Consider the following 24823-nt stretch of genomic DNA (forward strand, 5'->3'; position numbering starts at 1 on the left):
GCCTTAAAATTGAGATAGCAATGTGCAGCCGCCGTATGCTGGTGCCCTTTATATTTTTTCACCCCTGCCCCACAGACAGTCTGAGTCCACCACTGTCGTGTTTATGACTTCTGTATTTTATATTACTTACTATCTCATACATAGAGGACATATTTTATTTATGTGTTACATGGTGTGTTGTAACTCATCAGATTCTGTCTGGCCAAAGCAAACACTCACATCAGATATAGCCTTTTTTACCTTTTTATTGCTTTATTTTGATAGCTGTTACCAAACATGAAGCTACCATAGTATTCAGACAGACAGGGTCACACATTTTGAGAGCTGTGACTCTGATGTATCAACGTTTTCAAGCCTTCAATTATGTGACACTAGAGGACAAGCTTAAAATCTGATTTCTAAATGAATGTATGGATCTTATAGCATACAGAGAAGTCACAGATTCAAAATACTTTACTATTGACCAAAGGCATACAGCAGTAAAGGTCAAATGTGTGTTTCTGTTTCTGATGGTCGTGTTCAGCTTACATGTTGATTATATTTGATTTGATGCTTTTTGGCTGATTTGGAAACGGATTGGTCCAGTTGGTCGGCAGGGAATGAGGCTGGAAGGTGGCAGGGTTTAGTGCTGATCCAAATGTAGGCTACTGCAGTGAAGTCGACAGCCAGGCAGGTGTGAGTGATAATCCAGGTGTAGAACTGTCAGAAGACAGGCGGCTGATTAGCGATAGGCAAAAAGAGCAACAGACTTGGCAAAACTAAAGCTTGATACGAGAGCACTAATGATCCGGCTTGGAATTGATGTCTGGTCACGGCTTATGTAGTGCAGAGGATGGTAATCAGGACCGGGTGTGCAGATAGCAGCAGGTGTAATCAGTTGGTGAATCAACCGGGATGTGTTCAGGAAAACTCAGAAAAACGAACTTCCGGTTAGAGCAACAAACAAAACAGAGGCAAAACAGGCTCAGGATGCTGGATTCATGACAGTTAATGATGGCAATTGTTTTTGAAATATCTCTCTAACATATGTCAACTTTCCCTCTGTGGACAAAAGGCCAAGACAGGAAGAAAACATACTTATTGTACTTTTTATTCCACTGCATTTACAACTAGTTTATTCTAATACTAAAATGTAATTAAATATCATTTAACATGGCTTTGTAGATATTGTCACGCAAGTACAGGGGTGAAAAGTAGGCTAACAACATTTACTGTATTTAAGTACAGCTTTGAGGTTGGCTACTTACACTTTCTTGAGTATTTCCATTTCATGCTAATTCATACTTCTACTTCACTACATCTAAGAGACAAATCCATTGTACTCCATTAAGCCCTACATTTATTTGACAGCTGTATAAGTACCTATAGCCTAGTTAATTCTTACTTTGGAGAACTGACAAGTTGAAGATTATACACACAAAACATCAACTTTATGCAAAAGTACTACATTTTAGAAATACTGAGGTCATGAGTCCAAAATCCCTCAGTCCATCCCTCGTGAGAAACTTTTTAATAAATTGTAATGTTTAACAATATAGATTTGAAGAAAACTGAGGAAAGGGTTGATAATGCCTAACTGCAACACATGCAACTTTTGTTTGTTTTTTACTAGAAATTAAGCAACAACAAAAAAGGCTATATCTGAGGCCTGATTGCAGATCAGTCAGTTTCCCTCATGCGGTGGCAGTTAGAGATGCACTGTTCTTCAATAACACACCTCTCTTTGATTTACCCTCGGACCATCTGTTTACACTTTCTGGGCAATGAGGAACTGTTCGGACAGGGAACTTTGTACCACTGGGTTCCTATAGCAACCCATTCACAATGTTTGCCTTGTTTGAGAGCTATATGTATCTTGTACTAACCTGTTTATATGGTCAAGCTGTGTGCAGTGTCTTTGTTAGCTTATTTCTGTTTAACATCAATCGCAACCAAATTATTGTACATTTATTGAAAGTTTCCAAGAAAATTAAAATATCTTAATATGAATCCAACATATTATTTGCAATATAATTAGCCAATATAAATCATCCCACTGATGATAGGCTTACTGGCCCATAGGTAAGGTAGGCACTAAAATCCACTGATACAAGCTTGTTTTAAATGCAACAAAGGAAGGTTTAGAATTTCTAGAGCTGCATATAAAATTTGGCAAGAAGAAAAATAAGATTTATAATTAAATATTGGTAACCTCTTATATAATTTTTTGTTATGAGATCCCCCTTACAATGGGAGGCATGAAAACCTTTTTTATCGTACTCTTCTGTGGTCTCATGTTGTATTATTGTAAATGTGTATTATTTATAGTATTACAAGTGTTTGGCTTCATTGTGGAGATATGTTTTCCCCTGGCATAGGCCTACGTTTATGTTATGCTTGTACTATTTTTTTGTAATGTTGACAATTTGCAAACAAAGACTTAAAAATGTATTTAAAAAATGGTAAATTCATTGCAGTTGTTATCAAATTAACAATATAGCCTACATCAGGAATAAAGCAAGATAACATCCAGAAATCTGCCAACTATAGGCTTTGTGTGGCAAAACAATTAAGTTAAGAGTTTAAATCGCTGATTTAAGAGTCTAAACGGTTATCAGTTGCAACATTTGTCAAGAAAATAATTCGCGATTCCTTATTTTTGTCCCTCTGAATTTACCGTTGGATACGCCCACAGAAGAGCATCGTCAGCCATCCGAAAGCATCTGCAGGGATATGGATGTATTATAAGAGGAAAACTCGATCAATGGAATGGATGGATGCTTCTTTGTTCAACCATGGACACCGTGTTTCTCCAGAAGCAACACTATACTTGTATTGGCATTTACGTTGATTCTGAGCACAGTTATAGAAGGTAAGCCTAGGAAAACGGCTTCTCTCTCTCTCTTTTTTTTTTTGTAAACGTCTATATTTAGCCGTCTGGCACGGCCCGTTTTCCATTTCCTCGTAGAAATAGAAGTGAGGGTAGGCTAAACAAAGAATTTGTTTTATTAAAAATCAAAATACAAGAAAATATGATTCAGAGACGAAGACAGAAATGTATTATTAATTATAAGTAGGGGCGATTCTAGGATCTGACTTTTGGGGGTGCTCAGCCCCTAAAGAAAAGTTGATAGCAGTTAAGCTAGGGGGGTTTGGGGGCATGCTCCCGTAAGATTTTTTTTTTTTTTAAACCCTTAAATCATGACTTCTTGTGAGTTTTGGGGAAAGAAATAGACAGATTGAGATATGCAATTATGACAAACTATCAACAGATTCAAGGCATCTGCTGTGAAAAAAGATGGAAACTACAAAGAATGATTATTGCAGCACACATACCCAGGGGTGTTGGACTGGGGGGGACTGAGTGCCCAGGGCCCTCATGTGAGGAGGGACCAAAAATATGCTAGAATTCATAGCTTTGGCTGCAGGAGGGGCCCATAGAAAATGCCTTTCACAGGGCCCAGAATTTGGAGCTACACCCCTGCACATACCTTAAATGGTAAAATAAGCCGTAACATATTTTTAGACAAGATTATTCATGTTTTTTTCTGCTGTTGATTTTCAACTTTTTCATCTAATCTAATAATGCCTCTGAACCAGATGGGGAAAACACATCTCTTTTTCTTAAGAGCCTAGTCCTCCATCAAATGCATATGTAAATATAATGCGAATGGAATGTTTTAAGTGTTTTTGCCCGTATAATATATGTCCACTTTCTCACCTGGTTCTTCCAGGTCCCTCTCTTTGTCCACTCTCTCTCCATCCTTCTCTCTCTCTCCCCATCCTCCTCTCTCCCTCTATCTCCTTCCCTCCGTCCTATCACTGACAATCACATACAAAACATTTTGTAATCAACTAGAAAATAATCTTCAAATAAAAGAGAAAATAAAACACAGTAGTCCTACTATATACATGTCTTATAGGCTACCTAGCCATTTTCTGACCTTGTTCATCTTGCTCTCTCTGTCCTTCTCCCTCTCTATTCTCCTCGCTCCTTTGTGTTGTCAACCAGAAGGCAAATGTAATCAACTAATCAACAGAGAATGCATTGTGTAGGCTACCAAAGTAGAGCTGATGAAGGTCCTGCTACTCCCGAAAACATGTCTTTTCGCTTTTTTCTTTTATTTGAGCCGCTTGGGTAACTTGTTTTCATTTTGGCGTTTAGACCATTGACATAATAGAAAGGTTTAGACTCGTCTTTTTCCGTCTCTGTGTACTTCCCATTTCTCCTGTCACCGTTTATCTTTGGCGGCGCACTGAGGGACGGACTAGTCCATTTCATTGTGAAAGTAGGGGGTGCTGACCTCTCTCAGCAAGCAGGGCGCCTGCAGCTGCTGGGGGCGCTGATCTGCCAATTCCCCACACAGTGAAATGATAGAAAACAGAAAAACGCTTCGTGGCACAGAGGATTATTTATATATTTTTTTAAGTTAAGTGGCTGCTCGGTTTGCCCGTGCCAAAAACCGCCACTACTTTGAGCACTAAACGATCTCACATTATCACAATAAGGACTTTATTTTCAGGGGTGCTGAGATGATTTTTAGGGGTGCTTCAGCACCCCTAAAAATAGCCTAGCGCCGCCTATGATTATAAGCCTTTAATTTGCTCATAGGAAATAAGATTAATGGCATTTTATTGGCAGACATAGCCTACTGAAAGGTTTGACTATGTTCAAAACAGTGATATACATTGACCTTCTATTGGACAATAACTGAATGTGTTATCTGGCAACAAAGGATGACTGCAAAAAGTAATTTATTAAACCAAATAACTACATCGTGATCATGAGATGTAAGGTTAGGATTGGAGCAGTGTGGAGAGTGTAACGTGTGGATTAGTTGTAGTGAGTTTAAATTTGGCAAACCAAAGTAATTTAATGCTCTTCAAAGACACGTGTTCAAACAAAGACACTACTCAACTTCTCCCACCTGTTTTCTTTTTCCAATCTACACCTGTATGCAAATAATTACCAAAAATGGGTGTTTACCCAATTTAATTTAAGTTTGAAAAGTCCCAGGTGAAAAAGAATTCTATTAAAACTATACTTTAATAAAGTGTACTAAGTATATTTTCAAAATGTTGTACTATTTTCGTCAAATCCAAGTATAGTTAAGTGTATTCAATTATGTATTAACTTCAACTTAACATCTATTTGACTACACTTCAAGTGTAAATAGTATACTAAAATGGAACAACTTTTTTTAAACTTCAAGTGCACTAAAATACACTAATGAAAATCAAGATTCATGAGCAATTAAGCACACTTACAGTACAATTGTATTACCATTCTTATTGAAATACACTTAAAAGGCATTGCAGCGCAACTTATAGTTGTGTTTAAGTATATTTTGTGCATACTGCTATCATACTTATAATTACTTTAAACTGTTAATTTACTATGCCTTTGTGATATTTCAAGTGATCTACAAATGCACTTCATAACTATATTTAGTGCTTTTAAAGTGTCCCACTATGACAATAATAATGTGTTTTTGAAGTGAAGCTCAACTACAACCTAAACATCATAAACACGTACTTTCAGTGCAATGTTATTATAGTGTTAGGTAGAAACATAGTTTGAAGTATATTTCATCTGTACTTTTATCCCCATTTTGTTATACTTAAGCATGAATGTTGCTATTACACTACAAGTGTATTATATTACAATTCAGTTCAAGTGCATTACATCAACAGATTATAAATTGCATTTCAGAAAAGGATCTTTATTATTGACACAAAAGTAAAACACAAAAGCAGATATTGGCAAAAGCAGGAACCTTGAACAGTTAAGGCAGCGTCAAGAGAAAAAAAAAAAAAAAAAAAAAAAAAAGAATATGAGCGATATCCGCCGTGCTCGGACATACGCCGCTGTGGACGATGTCTTGCAAGCGGTTTCAGGAAAGTGGCGCCAGTGTTTGTGTGTGTGTGTGTGTGTGTGTGTGTGTGTGTGCGCGCGCATGTGTGTGTGTCGGCCCACCCCCGCGAAGCTCCGACCTGCAGAGGAGCAGAAGAAAGTAGCTGCACCTTCACCAAAATGAAGACTGAAAAACAGAACTATTATGGTAAAAACCTTTACTCGCCATGTGGCAGATAGATAGATATAATTTATGTTATTTAAATGTAATATTTAGTTTTTAATAAATAATTGTTAACAGCAGTACAGAGTCTGCAGTCTATCGCACAAACACTCAAGGAATAATGCAAACATTTGACTGTTAGTACCAATTGCCTGGGGGAACATACGTGCCACAAATGGCAATTCCACAACTGTACAACAGTGTGAAAGACGACATAGCCTACTAAAGGATATCAAAGACATATTGTGGATATTTAAAATATCTTCCAGTTCTAGTGTTAAAAGTTCCTTAGAAATAAAAGTTTATTTATCTTTGAAAAAGTGTACCTGCATTATTATGCCATTATCATTCTATTAGATGAAAATGGTCTCAGGACGACAAGATTATAGTTTATCACAATAATTTCTGGGACAATTTATCGTCCAGCAAAACTTGTTATCGTGACAGGCCTACTCGCTTTATACTGGACCAATGTCAAAGATCGTTGTTCCCATCAGTAACAACAGAGGAACATAGGGTCCAAGTTGAAAAACCCGAAGTTACCCTTTAAATTGTGCACTCTGTTTTCAAAGTAGTTTTTTCAAATAACAACATTTTTTAACCCTGTGTAAAAAAAAAAAAAAAAAAAAAAAAAAGAATTTCCATCTGGTATAGCAGTACCAAAGATGCCTGTTGGTCTTTAATGAAGGAGTCTGGTTTGTAGAGAGAAAACTTTTGCTTGGTTTGCAAAAGGTTATTTCCATGCAAATCCTGTCCAGTTAATTCAAAAAAAAAAAAAACTAGTCCAAAGAGTACAGCCATACCAACGATGCCTTTAGGGACAACTACGCTGTTTGACAGCGCAGTCTCTCTGGCCCTTTCACTGGAAGAGCCTGTTTTTTAGAGCAAGTGCTTTGTTGGTAAGTTTCCCTCCATCAAGTTCCATTCAAATCTTTTGGATTGAAGGCGAGCAGGGTAGCTGAAGTTCAGGGCATACTGTACATTAGTCCAAACAGCGTAGCAACAGGTAATGCTACATTATAAAGATCTTGCAACATCTTGATGCCTTCAAGGACAATACCAATGTCCCCTGGTTCATCACTTGAAGCATGTTCTTTAAGAACATAAATCCCAACACTGGTTTCTTCAATGGCCTTGTTGATGCCCTATTTAAAAAAAAAAAAAAAAAAAAAAAAAAAGTCAATAAAACCAATCGAGAAACAAATACACAAGTATTAAATCATAAGGGAGTAATAAGTAGGGCTAAGGATTTTAGAAAATAATCTAATTGTGATTCTTTTTTTTTCTTTTTTTTCACAAATATTGTGATAGCAATTTAATATGCAATAATTTTTTAAGCTCTTTGTCTTCAGTATTATTCAACAAAGACAAGTAATACATCCTTGTATAGTATGAACAACACAAGATTAGATAGATTAAACAAACTGTTATTTCCTGGAGGCCAGGCCTGTATGTGATGATGAAATTAGGTGATGCATGAATTTATCTGAATGACATCTTTTATTTAACTACTTCAATCACAGTAGTATATTGAGCACTGACCAAGCTTGGTGTAAACATTCATATGAAAGTCAGAAACAAATCACACAAACTAAAGTGCAGATTGTAAAAATATGTGGCTTTACCACACTTAGTAGTACTTAAATTATTTAATTATTATTAGCTGTAATAAAGATGTGGATTGCATTGTTTTTTTTAAACACACTACACTTTGAAGTCAAATGGTGTACACTGTCATATGGGTACATATTTCTCTAAGAATATTACAACATGGTTACTACAAAGGTACTAGCCTTGCTGTCAACTCCAAATCACGTAGGAAAGAGATTGACAGTAAAGACAAAGAAAGATACAAATATGAATTAAAAGTCAGAAAATAAATAGAGGAAAGGTTAAAACTGAGACAAAAAGATGAATATAGTATGAGAAAGATGAAAAATAAATAGACGTTGGGCCTTACAATTTGTATGCCGTTCTTGCCAATAAATTGTGGTATGTAAAATATTTTACATAACCTTTCCACAATTCTAAAATCTTAATGTTTTTCAAAAAAAGCAATAACACTAAACAACCAGTTGGTGTTTTAATGTTTCTGATACTGTTAGTTTAAAATGGCGATATCTGTGAGAGTAGGTCCATTTTCATTTGTAAACAATTGAGAAACAAATAAATGTTTCCATCTGTAACTTTCAATTATTTTAGGAAATATACAAAGAAAAAAGAAATATGACAGCACTTATCACTATAAAGCATTTGATTGTATATACATTTAGAATCCGTGAGGTGAACCAAGCACATTGACTCAATAATTAAAAGACTACACAAAATAAAGCACACAACAAAGACACAAAAGTGGGCTAAAAATCCAGTTTGAGTCCGACCTTAAAAACGCTGCTTCATTTATATGAAAACTTAATGATATATGGAGGGCTTCTTTAGTGTACAGGAGTGGAGAGAGATTTAGGAAAATTACATGATAAACAAAGAGTTCCCATACACTGTGCTAACGTTAAATTGCCCCGATACATTTTCATGTCAGCAGCACCCTCCCGCATATAACACACGCACGCACACGCACACACACACACACACACAGTAACTGAATAACCGACAGCTTTAGCTACAACACTCGTTCGTTCTTACCCGATGTTACATTGAACTTGTAAGCCTGTGGTCTTAGCTAGGTAACCTTAGCTATTAGCAAACCAACATATAACGTTATGCCCAAACAACTCGACGGACCTTTTTTTTTGTTACATAAAGTAACGTTACAACAGCATCAATGTAATCTAAATGTTGCGAACTAAACCCGACCACTTAACGCTCATTCTTATGAGGCTGACTGGCTCCTCTTCACCGGTTGCCATTAACATTACGTTAGCTACATTGAAATACCGTTGTTAGGAGCAGGACCGTCAGGGGGAGAAACACAATTATTAATGCTAAACTAAGTAGGCTAGTTACTAGTTAGTGATGGTATTATTGGCTAACTTAGTTACAAGAAAACCGATATATTTATAGAATGCACAAACAAGTGAACGGACTTTTGTAACTGTTACATGCAGTACAAAAACATTATGAACATGAACAAAATCATTTTGATTGATGTTAACTTATTTTTCGTGAAGGAGACAACACATGGCTGCTGTAGAATTAATCCTGCAAGCAGTCAACACATGCTCAACATTCTTCTTCACATTCTTCTTGTTTTGGCGATGTCCCAGTTGGACCCTATTGCCTTGTTGAAACAGTTTGCCTGTGTTGGCAGCATAGACAGTATATAAACGGTTGGTGTCAGTGCCCGGGAAGTGCCACCTACACTTCCTGGCGCCATTTGATTCAAATATACCATTTCCGGTAGCGACCAAACTTAATTTGATCATTTAAAATGTTAAATTCAATCAATTTCAATCAACGCAAAAGGAATCTATACAAAAACAACTGAAGTCTACATGATTGAACCATGTTCTTGAAAGGAATATAAATAAATTGCGTAGCATATTCTAAATTCATTTTTGTAAATTCAAAGACCTGCTATTTCCCATTTTTTTCAGTGTAGGCTACTTTGATATGCTAATAAAAGTACACTTATATTTAGTGCACTTTGTTTACAGTGTACTAAGATTACACTACTGATGAAGTGAAATTAGTGTACACTTTCAAAAATTATACTAACTCTGTATTAAAAATAAGTGTACTTACTATAAGTACACTAAGTTACTACTATACATTTTTGTATTTTAACATATTTTATGAAAGTACTCTGATATGCCACTAAAAATACACTTATTTTAGAGTGTACTGTATAAAGTGTACAGAAGTCACACTTCTAATGAAGTGAGATCATAGTACACTTTAAAAAAGTATACTAACAATTTCCCAAAAAATATACTTCCCATAAGTACACTGAATTGCCACTCTAAGTATGTCAAATTTAATACACTTAAAAAAAAAAAAACTTCTATACAATTTTTAAAATACATTAACAACAAAGTACACTTTCAAAAAGTACATTTAAAAAAATAATTTGATTACTGGTAAATTAGTATACTTACTTTTTGGACTCTAAAGTTGAACTTAATTACATCTATTTTGAAGTATACTTGAAAGTACATATTAAATACTCTTTAAATAAAGCACAACAAGTAGAAGCATACTTGTTTTATACTTCATGTACTTCATTCATATTTCTAATACACTAAAGTATACTACTTTTTTACCTGGGGTAGCTGCACAAAAACAAACCTCGACTCAACTTGTTGTTTTTAAAGGTTAGGGGAATGTTCAAAAGAACGTTAGGGGAACGTTCTCTAAAGGTTGCAACGTTAGGGGAACGTTCTGAGAACCAAAAACTAACGTTCCCAGAACGTTAAACCGACTTTCCATTACAACCGAAACACAACCAAAACCTAACCAAACCCAACCTTCAGGGAATGTTCCCAGAACGTTCTGGGAACCAAAAATTGTTAGCGGGGTAGATACATGCGTACATTTAAAGGATTATGCCAAAACACTGCACATGTGGAAAGTGTGGGTGGCTCTAGAGAAGTATTAGCCACCAGAATATATCCAAAAACCATAGATATAGAACCTATCCATGCCGATAACTCCCCCATGGGTGATTTTATATAATACACAAAACAAACCTTGACTAAGCTTTTTAACCTAAAGTTTCTCTGTCTCCACCACTGAGAGAAACTCAAGGTTTCTTCTTACTCATTTCCTCAGTCATTCATTCATTCAGTCTGTATCAGGCGCATTTAAATGCAGTTTGTTATCTGCATGTAGGGCTGCCACCTGTTAGTCGATTAGTCGACTAATCTGTTGTCTTGGTCTTAGTCGACTAAGATTTCTTTAGTTGACAAGTCATTTTTTATGCTTATTCATGATTAATTACTCATTTCCAAGAAACTCATGAGCACATTTATGGTAAACACAAGATTTAAAGTGGTGCTTTTGCAGGATTAATTGTGGAGAAACTCAGTTTTACAGATGGTTAATAAAACTACATTTATATTGTGCTTTTCTAGTCTTAACCACCTCTCAAAGCGCACAGCTCTGTCAATTAAATCAACTAATCGATTAGTCGACAAAATCGTATAAGTGTTAGTCGGCTAAGAATTTCTTTAGTCGAGGACAGCCCTATCTGCATGAATAAAAAGACTTATTGTTAGGCAGATTATAAAACGTTTTTTTCTCAAACATGTCATGTCCTTTTGTCGACGATCCCGTCGATGAAAAAGCTGTATTACTTCACAGAGAGCTTACGTCGGGATATGATATTGAGTCCCGAATAAATGCATTTTCATTTCCACATTTTTTCACAGTCCATCAGATATGTAGATACCTTATCCGTCCTCATATCACTAACCTCCACCATCGTGGACATGCTTTAACATCCCAGCAGATTCTTTGTGTCGCATTCCGTTTTTTGCAAACGGCTGTTTTCTTTATTGGTGTGTGTATACAGATCATACTGTAATAGTAAAGCCACTGTATGCAGAGCCGTCAGAAAACTGTGACTCGCTCTGAAACATTTTTTAAACATTTTTTGTAGTGTTCCCTGGACACAAACCAGTGAGAGCCATTAAAAAGAAATAAATGATTATAACTTATAGTTCTGTTAATGATCATGGTGCTGCAGCCTCAGAATGTCAAAGTCAAAGAATGACTAAAGTGTGGACAGAAACGTGTAGAAGGAGTTGTCGGTGTGTCTGCTCCTCACTTTCCCTCTCTGTCTCCTCAACAGGAACATTTGTAGTGAATGTGACACAGACCTCCTATCAGGCAGAGGAGAACCACAACATCACACTGGAGTGGACCTTCACAACCAACACTCACAGTTCCTCTAACTTTCTTAATATCTTCTGTGAACTGTTAACTGATCTCAACAATCCAACCCTGTATCATCTCCATGAAAGAGTTGAAGTCCCAGAGTCTCAGGATGAACATTTTGCAGGACGAGTCCAGTGGGACAAAGGCGTCCTCAGAGAAGGACGACTCAGACTTCATGTGTCCAGACTCAGGACTGAAGACTCGGGACTGTACCTCTGTTATGTGGATACAGATTATGGGAGTAACTCTGGTAGATGTTGGCTCAATGTCACTGGTAAGTTGATTTATTATAAAAAGGTTGCCCAAATCAAGCAATCTGATTGGTTCATAGCCGTGATATAATAACCACATAAAACTGCTATAACTAGACTCCTTTGGGCAATAAGTTTCACTCCGCGTCTGAGAAAAACTTTGACTGATCGCTGGTGCCTTGGAGGGACGCACTGCCAGGACACAGAGCTGGCTTAAAATCAAACCTTATATTAGAATATTTTCTGTGGTTTACCTTGCTGTCAGACAGCACTTTACAACGGGGAACTGAAGCCGTTATCGCTGCTCTCTTCAAAGCTGCCAGACTCCTTTCAGAAAAACAGCGCATAACACGGTAGTTGCTGCGCTACCGCTTCCTTGAGCAGTTAGTTAGTTTGTGTTACTGTTTGCCTTTCTTTAGCGTTAAGCAAAAGAGTCTGTTCTAAAAGTGCTAGCTGTTAGTGAAGGCTAACGTTACCTGTGCAGCCAGCCCAGGAGAGCTTAGATTTTATTGTGAACATGATTTTTTTTTTATGAATACAAATCTATTTAAATTGAAATGTGACTAACTCTCATAATGCCATACTTGATGACTGTTTTATAAAAGCAATAGCTTTTATAAAATGGCTCACTTCAGGCTCTGATATGTTGTGATTTATATAACCGCTAAGGGGGGTTGTTATCGGGCCAACAACGCCCCAATTCAGCAGCTTTTTAGATAAATAAGAACCTGAGAAAAGTACTGTGGAAATCCACAATGATTACACTTCCTTCTCATTTAGTGAAATGTTTTTTCTTCACATGAATGAAACCAATGTGTTTGGCTCTTTTATAGCAGCGAGGGATCGGCCTGAATCTGAGACACCAAACACAACAAGTCCACCAAGCACAAGTCCACAACAACCACAGGGTCGGGGAAGGATCGGACTCTACTGTGGACTGGGACTGAACGCAGCAACTCTGCTGGGTTTTGTTTCTTTTTTCTCTTTCTCTTTCTCTCTAGAAATCAAGATTTCTGCAGGTGCACTGAAAAAAAAAACCCCCACCAATCAATCACACAAAATATTTTAACTCAAAGTAAAACATTTAATTTAGTTTAACCTGAAAAGTTTACCTCCAAGCAACCACTTTTTAAAGGTTGGGTCAAACTAATTATTGTATACTTGTCATAATTTGAAATGTATAGTAAATTAAAAAAAAATGCTTTTAATACATTTTGATCAATAACTACTCAGAACACTTTCCTTTAGAACAGTGGTTCCCAACCTTTTTTCCTTGGCGCCCACCCTACTTATGTCTATGCCAGGCACGGCGCCAGGATTCCAGTTTTGGATGGGCCAGACCAATTGTGGGTGGGCCTTTAAATTGTGTGTGTGTGTGTGTGTGTGTGTGTGTGTGTGTGTGTGTGTGTGTGTGTGTGTGTGTGTGAGCTTGATGCTATTTATATGTTGTTGCATTGTAAAAAGTTTCGGTGCAAAGGACGGACCTATACGCAATCGCTCTCCTTGGTTCTGACCAAAAGAAGAGCGCTTTGGAATCTCCATTACGCACCATACCTGGCTGTGTTATAGCGCATCTCTCCTAGGGCCTATAGATTGTAAAAGTGGTCAGGAATCTAATATTTCCCCAAAACATAGTTTAGTTCTGCTCGTATAACATGAGGCCGAATATTTCACAATTCTTTTCAATTGTTTTAAGTTTTCAACAATATACAAATCAACAACACTGCCCGACAGTTTCAATCAATACTCGGCCACAGAACATGTTCATTGACGTCATCTGTCATGTAAAACAAGACTCAAGTTATTTCCTTAATAATACAATACAGGCAGAGTAGCCTTCACATACCTTACTGTTATCCTCTGGCGGTCCTACACAATTAAACTCAGCAGAAGAAGTGACCGGATACTTTAGCACTGGTTGAGTTGCGGGCTCATCCACGGAAGACCGATCCACAGGACTATATCCATAGGGGCTATATCATCCACTCGCGAGGCAGAGGCAAAGGCATTAGCACCGGCGCTGGTCGCGCTAGCCGTGCTAGCATCCTGCGGTGGCCGAGACAAAGATGTGCTCGGCGTTGTGGATCTCAGCTCTCCTTCATCTCCTGGTTGCAGTGATGACTCTGAGACCGTTCGTGCACGTTTAAGGTACCTAAACAACGACTGTTGCAACCTTGTCCTTTACTGGAAATGATTTTCACACTCTCAGATCACTGGGAGCTAGCCTAGCATACCTACAAGCTACATCCGATCCGAACCTCACTGTCTGCTGAACTTGCGTAGAAACATAAAAATAGACATGACCAGTTTTTTTAAATTGTTTTTGAAAACTAAACCTTTAGACAATTTCAGCACAAATTATGAGATTATTTGCCGATTTTTAATAATTCTTCACCAAATTATAATATATTAATTAGTTAATGTTTTTTGAGGAAATGTTTTGGGTGGGCCTGTTGAAAAGTGGGTGGGCCTAGGCCCGTCAGGCCCACCCATAACACTGTGCCTGGTCTATGCCCCCCGGAAACCGAAGTTGAGGTAACTCTCGAGATAGAGCCTTACTTTCTTTTTAGAGACAAAGGAGTTGTCAGCACTTTTAGGTTTCTCCGCCATGTTTCATTCATAAAATAGTGATGCCTTGGCGCAGGGGCGCCGCCAGGAATTTTGGGCCCCATGACAAAAAATCCAATTGGGCCCCCTCTGCGCAGCTGTTGTCACCACATCTCTAGGACCTAACTGTCCCATCAAAAGCTTTACAGAACTCTAATTAAAGGCTTGCAACTGTCTTGCTGCTTGTAGTTCAATACTAGTACGAGCACAATATTTGCTGCTGGTGATTTGTACATGCCTGCAAGCAGGGCTCAAATTGGAATTTGTTATGTGGGGGGCTCTCCCTAGGGGAGTCGGGGGGTATGCACCCCCGGGAAAAATAATTGAAAAATAAACCGTTAAATGGCACTTCCTGGAGAGTTTTGTGCGGAGAAATCGAGTCTTAAATGATATGTGCAAAACTGCAAGGTTAAGAGCCTATATTTTGCATTGTTGTAGTATCAACAGGTATTAGGGCATTTAGCATTTACATTATTGTTAATCAGTCATCACTTGATTACACATTGTATTACCTTGTTATGATATAAGAAGTGACCCATACAATGTGCCAAACATAATGTGCCACATGAAGAGACAGTGCAGCATATGACAGTAGCAACAGCTGACAAGATTTGGGTCTGTGGTCACCAGGTCCACTTCACACAAACTTCCTTCTCCCATTCTCTCTCTTTACTAACACACACACACACACACGCACACACGGCACCGAATGGGGCTCTCCGATGCTCGGATGCGAGCCGCTGGAGGAGATGCGACAGCAAGAACCGGTTCAGCGGCTTGGTCAGCGACATGAACTTATATAGCGGCCGGTGAAGCTTCCGAGCACCGGGCTTCCACCGCTGTGAACGAGGTTTTAGCTTTAGGAGAAGACATTCTATCTGTTAATCCTACCGACGGAGACACTTTGGCGTTATGTAGTTGACCCGTGGTGGTGAACTGTCTGCAGTTCTGGGCGGGTTGTTGCTGTGTTCTGATTGTTCTCATCTCAGCTCCGTCGAGACAAAATAGGCATGCCATTTCAAACATCTTTCATTTATTGTCAGAAATATCATGTTTTCAAAAGCATCACTTTCATCATATTTTTTGTGACATATTTAGACTGCAAGCAGGCACATCCGGACACAAGTAGGCTTATGTGCTGGGGCTGAGCCCCGGAGAGCCCTGGCCCAATTTAACCCCTGCATGCAAGTCTAGTATGTAGTTCACTATTTGATGCAAGATTGCCATATACTAAATAAATAACACTAACACTACAGAACATTGACCCAAATAACTAGTTCTGTATCACCACCACTTGATTACATACATTAGATACGATAGATTTTTTTGTGTTTGTGTGTGTGTGTGTGTGTGTGCAAGCTTCTCAAATAACTTGTCCTTCATGATGGGAATAATAAAGTCTGTATCTATAGATGTCATTCCATAATTCAATCTAAATGAACGTATCAAACTGGATTATTTTAATATTGTCTGTATCTTACATGCAGGCTCAGGTAAGCTACTCAGTTTCCAACTGTCCAGCATACAGACAGTAGGTTGTTTTGGTTTTTTATTTTACTTCATAATGATCATTATGTGATAAAATAATTGTTATTAATGTGTTTTAATTTTTGTCATTAACAAATATTTCATTTTTTTTGTAATGGTAAAAAGAGCAAAAGAGACAGAGAAATCCCCACACACTCCCTGCAATGATGCATGTCATTGAACACAACGTTGCTCACCTTCTTCACTGGGACAGGGAGGGGCACAGTTAGGGGGAGACTGGGCTGCTGCTGACTCATCTGTTGTTACGTCTGCTAAAAGGGGCAGGGACAATGATTTAATATGAATATCTTGCTAAACGTTTCCCTGCACTGATTAAATGGTGATTAAATGTAGGCTAGCACTAGTCTGTAGCTAGCTAGCTTATTTCACTATGGACATTAAGCCAACAGGTTAATACCACTCACAGACTAGAGGCTACCCACCTTTCTTGGTGAAAAACTGGGTTACAGTTTGACACCCTTTCCTTTGTTTTTCCTCTCTTTTCTCTCTTTCCTTTTATGAAAACTAGATTTTGATATAACGTTACTTGGCAACATTGTGGTCACTGTAGTTCTGGCGCATCTACTGACAGCAACTAAACACCGTCGCTGAGTGCGCTAAGGCAGGACCAAACCATTTCATGCAGATACAGGGGGGTGTTCGGTCAATATGGATGTTTACTTTTTGGTCAATGGGGATATTTAACCTTTACTGCCAACAACAAGTAAAACAAAGATATCATTAATTGTATTATTATATTTGAAATATATATACTTGAATGATGATGGTTTAATCATTTTATATTAGTTTTTACCTATTTTTAGGGGCCCCTGTCAGTCATGGGCCCTTGGAATTGTCCTAACTTTTCCCCCCTATACGGCGCATAGACAGTATATAATGGACCAATAGACCCCGTTGCTCTGGACCATAGACAGTATATAATGGACCAATAGACCCCGTTGCTCTGGACGGAGACCAGTGAAGGCTATTAGAAGCACTTTTCCGGTAATGGCCAGCTTTACTGCGCAGCCTCCAACTGAGAGAATGTGACGTGAGCAACGTGTCTGAAAGTTGGAAGTCTTCTGGTAGCTGTGCCAAGAGAAATTTCTCAATCATTCCCAATCTTACAGATACGGAGAGTATAGGTGGATGTAAGGAGATAACATGGGCACGGGCTAATTATTGCTAACTAACATGCTAGTTAACATTAGTAATTAAACCTAAACAGCTCATGTAAGTCTAAACTGCCTGCGAGCTTCTCCTGTACTATACGATAATTCCTCTACTATGCGACAGTAAGTCACTTGGTTATGACACAATCGTTAGCTTATATTTACAAAAATGTCTGCTACGGAGCCGTAACGTGAGGTACAAGGTAATGAAGCCTTTTATACATTGTCGTGTTTCTTTGGAACTAAACAACGGACAAATAGAGTCTTCAAACATTTCTGATGTAAAGTTATTCGCAGTCAAGTGACGTAAAAGAAAAATGGCGGTCAGCGGAATTTTTTTTTTATTTTTTTTTTTATTGAAATATTAAGATTTACAAACAAACATGGCTGCATAAAACTTGATATAACAAAGTGGGATACAAGAAAAATATAGCCAGATGGAGCAGCACTTAATACAAACAGGAAATATACATGTAGTCTTAGTAACAAAAGTAAGGATGGTTATTAAAGGAGAAGAGACATTCAAACAAAGAGGAAAAAAAAAAGAAAATGTCATTGTTCAGCTGGGAAGTGTTTTAGGGTATCATATATGTTTTTTGCTTTAGGACTTTTCAGAGTTTTTAAGGATTTCAAGTACATTTTAAATTCATTTAAAAAAAACAACAAATTTGGGAGAGGATTTCATAATTCTACATTTGTGAATAAAGAATTTAGCTAGACATACAATTGTATTAGTACAGAGCTCAACACCCTTGCTTTGCAATATCAATCCAAATGTTATATCGTCACAGGAGAAAGAGGTTGGGAATGAAGACATCTGTTGCTTAACCCATGTATGTATATCACACCAAAATTTCTGTATCATATTACATGAGAAAAACATATGGTCCGTGTTTCAACATCATTTTCACAGAATGTACATTTATTATCATCTATACCAAAGCGAAGTCTCAGTAATTCTTTACAGGGGTAAATGTTGTTCATTACTTTGAAATGTGTTTCTTTCACTTTAGGAGAAATAGGGAGTGTTAGATACATTGTTCTTAGTTTAGTGATTGAAACTTTATCAAATTTTTGTAGTATATTATTTTTATTATGCATTTTAGGGTAAAGATAATCAATAAAACAATTTCTAATAAAGTGGTTAGTGCATTTTTTATCCAGAATAGAGAACCCTTGAATTGATAGTGGGGCCAATTGTGGTTGTATCGGATAGTATGCCAAAATATTTCTTGTTAGAAAGACAAATCCTTGGGGTAGTGCTTTATGTAATTTAGTAAAGTCTGATTTTAAGGGTTTGAAATTATGTTTGATGCAAAACTGTTCATAATTTAAAAATTGTCCGTTGGTATCCATTAAGTCGACCATGGACCATATGCTTGGCGGTCAGCGGAATGCTGACAGGAGGTGATGGCCAGTTAGCAACAAAATGGCGCCATAGATGGCTCGAGTTCTGAAGCGAAGCTTACCCCCTTGATACGGCGCCTGTCCGATCCGTTCCACCGGCACAATCCGTTCTACGCATGTGCAAGATGACACGTATGCCATGACGTAGGCGCAGATGATAATGCTGCGTTAATGCCACCACCACCTCGGAATAACCATGGGAATAACGGCACCGCTTCCACCTGCACGATCCGTTCTGCGCATGCGCAGCATGTTCCCACGCTAGCCTCCATAATTCGGCGGACCGCTAGGTGATTATAGCGGTCTGCCATTAGCCTCCACTGGGAAGCTAACGTTAGTTTAGCTAATGTTTAATTTGGCTAACCGCTAGCTGATTGTAGCGGTCTGCTGTTAGCCTCCACAGTTAAGCTAACGTTAGTTTAGCTAACAGCTAATTTGGCTAACCGCTAGCTGAGACAGCATGTAAACTTTAAAAGACCCTCAAAATAAAACTTGAAAATAAACGTTAACATATATACCAGCTGTTACGTCAGTTCTAATTTACTTGTGCTCATTTAAAATATAATCGCTCAATATTTGTCTTTATTGTTATTACTGTAAAGTCTTAATTTAGCTGTAGCCTGCTTTTCAATTTAACCGGGGGGCGGTGCCTGTTATTCCGAGGTGGCATAAACGCAGCATTATCATCTGCGCCTACGTCATGGCATACGTGTCATCTTGCACATGCGCAGAACGGATCGTGCCGGTGGAACGGATCGGGTACTGACAGCGCCCCTGAAGGACGGGAGAACACAACATCGTCAGCCATCCCCGATAATCTGCAGGGATATGGATGTATTATAAGAGGAAAACTCGATCAATGGAATGGATGGATGCTTCTTTGTTCAACCATGGACACCGTGTTTCTCCAGAAGCAAACTATACTTTTATTGGCATTTACGTTGATTCTGAGCACAGTTATAGAAGGTAAGCCTAGGAAAACGGCTTCTCTCTTTCTCTCTCTCTCTCTCTCTTTTTTTTAAACGTCTATATTTAGCCGTCTGTGACTTTTCCATTTCCTCGTAAAAATAGAGGGTAGGCTACATAAATAGAATTGTTTTATTAAAAATCACAATACAAGAAAATACGATTCAGAGACGAAGACAGAAATGTATTAGGCTATTAATTATAAGCCTTTAATTTGCTCATAGGAAATAAGATTAATGACATTTTATTGGCAGACATAGCCTACTGAAAGGTTTGACTATGTTCAAAACAGTGATATACATAGAAGAACCTTCTATTGGACAATAACTGAATATGTGTTATCTGGCAACAAAGGATGACTGCAAAAAGTAATTTATTAAACCAAATAACTACATCGTGATCATGAGATGTAAGGTTAGGATTGGAGCAGTGTGGAGAGTGTAACGTGTGGAATAGTTGTAGTGAGTTTGGCAAACCAAAGTCATTTAATGCTCTTCAAAGACACGTGTTCAAACAAAGACCCTACTCAACTTCGCCCACCTGTTTTCTTTTTCCAATCTACACCTGTATGCAAATAATTCCCAAAAATGGGTGTTTACCCAATTTAAATTAAGTTTGAAAAGTAGCTGCACAAAACCGTTCCCGGAACGTTAAACCGACTTTCCATTACAACCGAAACACAACCAAAACCTAACCAAACCCAACCTTCAGGGAACGTTCCCAGAACGTTCTGGGAACCAAACATTGTTAGCGGGGTAGACACATGCGTACATTTAAAGGATTATAAGATGCCAAAACACTGCACATGTGGAAAGTGTGGGTGGCTCTAGAGAAGTATTAGCCACCAGAATATATCCCATAACCATAGCTATAAAACCTATACATGCCGATAACGCCCCCATGGGCGATTTAAGACCCCCCAATTAATCTCTTAATCAATTTTAGTAAAAATATTATTTGGTTTAAAATGTATTAAAAATAACAGCCTACCCCCTTGTGTTATTCAATGTGTTTTTATAAGATGTAGGAGCATTGTATGTTTAGGGTCTCATTTATATTATTTATTTATTATATTGTGCACTTATATTGTAGGTGGTGGGTGTGTTCATCACGGTTTGAGCGGAAGTGATAACATTTGTTTGCTCCACCTGTTCACCTGGTTTTTTTGGGCTTTGACAGAGAGGGGGTGAGCCTGGGAGCGAACACTTTCTGCCGCACTAACACACTTATTTTGACTCACAAAGTAACTTTACATATGGGTACTGCAGTGCTAGTTGTATTTTATGTGTGGAGGAATAAATCATTGCAATACAATCTTGAGTGGTCACCGTGTGTTTATGCATCTCTGTGTTTAGTCCCTTGCGGCAGAACTTTGTTGGACCGCTTATAGCCGCAACATAAGAATTATTTTCTAATAAAATTATTTTCTCTTATTATCAGGGTCGTCTTATATTTGGACCATTACGGTATTTACAGGCTATGCCCTGTTATACAAAGGCTGCACAGGTTTATTGACTGAAGCAACACAGAGACGTGATTCCAAAAATAAATATTTTAATGATAATTAAATAATTGAAGACTGGAAGTGCCTGAAAGGAGAAATTTCTCAATTTCCCTGAATTTTGCTCAAGCCCTGTGTGAATGCTTCCATCCATGTGTGTTTCTACTTGTGTTTTGAACCTTCTGACTTAGGATCTGATTGTCTGATGAGATTTCATGCACCTTACAGCTCTGCAGGTGATTGGAGGGAACGTAACCGTTGTGCAAGGAGGGACCGCTGTCTTACCCTGCAAACTCATCGACACCAAGGAGACCCTATCCCAGATTTCATGGCAGAAGATTACCAGAGGAAAACCTGTGAATGTTAATTTCTTTATCGTCTTGGACGTAGATGGGCCACAGTTTGTCGACGGACCTGATGATCGATTTAAATTTATCGGGAACTTTAAAGAAAACCTTGCATCTCTGCAGTTATCCAATGTCACGTTGATGGATGAAGGCACCTACATGTGTATCTTCACTTTGTTCCCCAGTGGAAATCACAAGACGGACATACCTCTAAACGTGCTTGGTATAATGTTTGTTTATTTAAAATTTGCATGTGAGAGAATTGTTCTTACTTCAGGCTTGCATGTTGACTTTTTTATGTACTGTAACTCTCCTAGTTCCTCCGCTCTCAAGCCTGGAGAATAATCATCCTACTTTGGGAAATGAAGAAGTTTCCCTCGTCACTTGCGTAGCTGCTGGTTCCAAGCCTCCTGCAGAGGTGAGGTGGGTCGTGTATACTCTGCCGGAAACAGTAAGGGAAACCACCAACTTCACCCAGCATGCCAACGGTACGACTACCACAACCATCTCGCTGTTTGGAGTACCTTCCAAAGAAATCAACGGTCATTTGGTCCAGTGTGTCGTCACCAGTAAAGCCACGTCAGAAGAAACCCTGTCCTTCAACATACAGGTCTACTGTGAGTATACAGATACTTTCCTACATCACTTATGTTATTTATTAAAATCTCCATCATGAATGATGTAGTTAATTTCATTTTGTATTACTGCTTGTTACTGCTGTGCATGGTTGCATGGTGCAAGAAGGCGCTGGTCTGTCTGTCTTGCTGCTTCCTGTCGATCTGCATGGCTTATTTGTCTTTATGGTGTCTTATTGACTTCTCTCTGTATATTTATCCTTTATGAATGTCTTTCTGTTTCCTGTTGCTCTGGTCTCCAAACATCTTGCCAAAGGACTACAGTTGAAAATTAGCCAACTGGCACATTTACAGAAATGTAAATTAATTTGCGCTGTCTTTTATAAATGAATAAAACTATAAACTATGTAGTTGATCATTCTTCATTTAATTGATTTTATTATTTGGAAAAGATGGTTTTGAAAGAGTTTGTTTGCTGACAGGTGTTCTTGGTCGTTCTGGTTGAAGTTGCTTAAAGCAATGCTGGGGATTACTTTAACAGGACTGATTGAAAGCGTACCGAGACCACCTCGTCAAGCAGATCTCGGTACGGTTGTTTGGTCCGCTTTTGGGGCACACCTGCCCAAACGAACTGCACCGGTGGGACAAACAAGCTATAGCGTGATTCAACCAAACTAAATAAGGCAGGTGCGAAAGTGCCCTAAAAGAAGCCACCTGGCACCTGGGGTGAAAGAGGAAGTAAAGAGAGAAACCCGCAGTGAGTCTGAAATGTTATGGATAAGGATGAAGACTTTGTCATTCACAGGCTGCATCACTGATGGATTTTAAAACTTATTTTTGCAAGTAAAGCCTTGATAAAAGTATATATACATTATAAATGCTGAAGTTATACTTTATAAACCTTGTTATAAGTTGTCATGCATGGTAATACACATTTATAGTTTAAATTAAGCCTTAGTAATATTTTCTTTAACAAAAAGATCCATTTGTGCTAAAAATGTGCACTGATTAGTACAAAACATGTTTCTTTTTCAGAAGAAGTCAGTCATTGGAGAAAAGCTCATTGACCGGATCACTCTCATAACATGCATTCATGCTTGCAAAGCTGCTCGCCATCTACAACACATCTGTGAAATGTGCAAGAATAATGTGCCATGCCACTCTTCATTTGAAAAGGTTACTATCGGGCATTGCAGTTTTTCTGAAGTGTATACTCTTGTATTGCTAGCGCACTATGACATGGCAGGTGTATTGCTCAGCACCCAAGGAGGCAAAGTGCCGAGTGTGAAGTTGTTTAGATGAAAGGTTGTAGAGAGGGCTGCAAGCAGCAAACCGGAGGCAAAGCAAACAGCCCGATCCAAACAGGAATGTTTTGAATGGACACTGCAATAGTAATATATTATGGGCTGAGAACACCCAGATTCTTTTGATAAACGCAACCAGGAGAATCCTTTCCAATTCACCCAAGTGTGAAAATGCCTTAAAGGAACACAGCGACTTATTGGAGGAGGGTATGTATGGACTTGTCTAACTCTGGGGGTTACAGTGAATAAGCTAAATTCCCAATAAGTTGGCCTGTTCCTTTTAAGGCAACAGTACGAATCAGAGCATGGGAGTTATTTCCTAATCTGTTGTGAAAATAATATATGCTCAGAAGTCCAGGAATGTAACACAAAACATTTTGAGCAAACGGTATGGTGTAATTTGGTTGCCAAAGCATGGGAGTGGAAAAAGAAATAACAAAAAACCCAACCCAATAACAAATGTGCACAAACCGCTGTCTAGCATTTTAAATGGTAAGCAACAACATTGCAAACATAGTCTACAGTACAACTGATCTTCTGTTGCTAGTGGAATTCCCCCTCCTACTCATGACTGTAACAAACCCAAGCTTTCCTTTCACAAAGCTGAGCCTGTAACACTGTAATCAGGCCCTGCCATGAAAGAATCCCAGATACAGTTTCAACTGTCTGTTGTCAGTTATTATGGCTGTGTAATGAATCTTGATTTACTGACTCTGTCGTAGTGCTGAGAAACAGCATCCTCTATAAAGTGAGTGTACAGCAATCTTTCAAATCTAGCTAGTTCAGTGTAAACATGAGGACTCCAGCTATTGCCAGCTGTAATGTTTAAGGGACTTGTGAATTGTAGATATTTGTTAATTTGAGGAATACAGGCTTTAAATTTATTTATTTATTTTTTTCTATAAATGGATCTTGGATAGCAGCAGTTAAGAAATCAGTAGGTTCTTTAACACAGACTGTTGCGCCTCGCTGTCTGTGTGAAGGCTATAAAGACAGAATGGGGGGACAGAGTTTTTGCGGCAACATTTACAGAGTCACCGACGCTTGTGTGAAAGGGACCGCTGGCATGGCGGGATTACGATCTACAAGCAGGTCAATGGTCATGTCAGTGACAAAGCAGCATTCCGTGTAGCCAAAGTTATCAATAACTTGTAGAAACATTGTGTGCAATAATCCGCTTGCTCTCTCCCTCTCTCAAACACATACACACACAATTGTCGTGGTGACAATTTTGCTACTACAATGCATAAAGTTGGTGGTTTTGGGTCTGGTCAG

The 24823-nt window shown here is 38.3% G+C and overlaps 1 protein-coding gene across 2 annotated transcripts in view; it reads left to right on the plus strand.

The window, feature by feature from the left end:
* Positions 1-2649: 2649 nt before the first annotated feature.
* The window catches only part of si:ch211-214p13.3 (nectin-3), a 43150-nt gene continuing 20976 nt past the window's right edge, over positions 2650-24823 (plus strand). For both annotated transcript variants that reach the window (XM_028590728.1, XM_028590731.1), the window contains exons 1-3: positions 2650-2851; positions 21551-21892; positions 21987-22286. In XM_028590728.1, coding sequence (XP_028446529.1) covers positions 2749-2851; positions 21551-21892; positions 21987-22286 — 745 coding nt within the window. In that variant the 5' untranslated portion in view covers positions 2650-2748. The remainder of the gene's footprint in view (positions 2852-21550; positions 21893-21986; positions 22287-24823) is intronic.

This window comes from Perca flavescens, chromosome 11 (assembly GCF_004354835.1).
Source record: "Perca flavescens isolate YP-PL-M2 chromosome 11, PFLA_1.0, whole genome shotgun sequence".
NCBI lineage: Eukaryota > Metazoa > Chordata > Actinopteri > Perciformes > Percidae > Perca > Perca flavescens.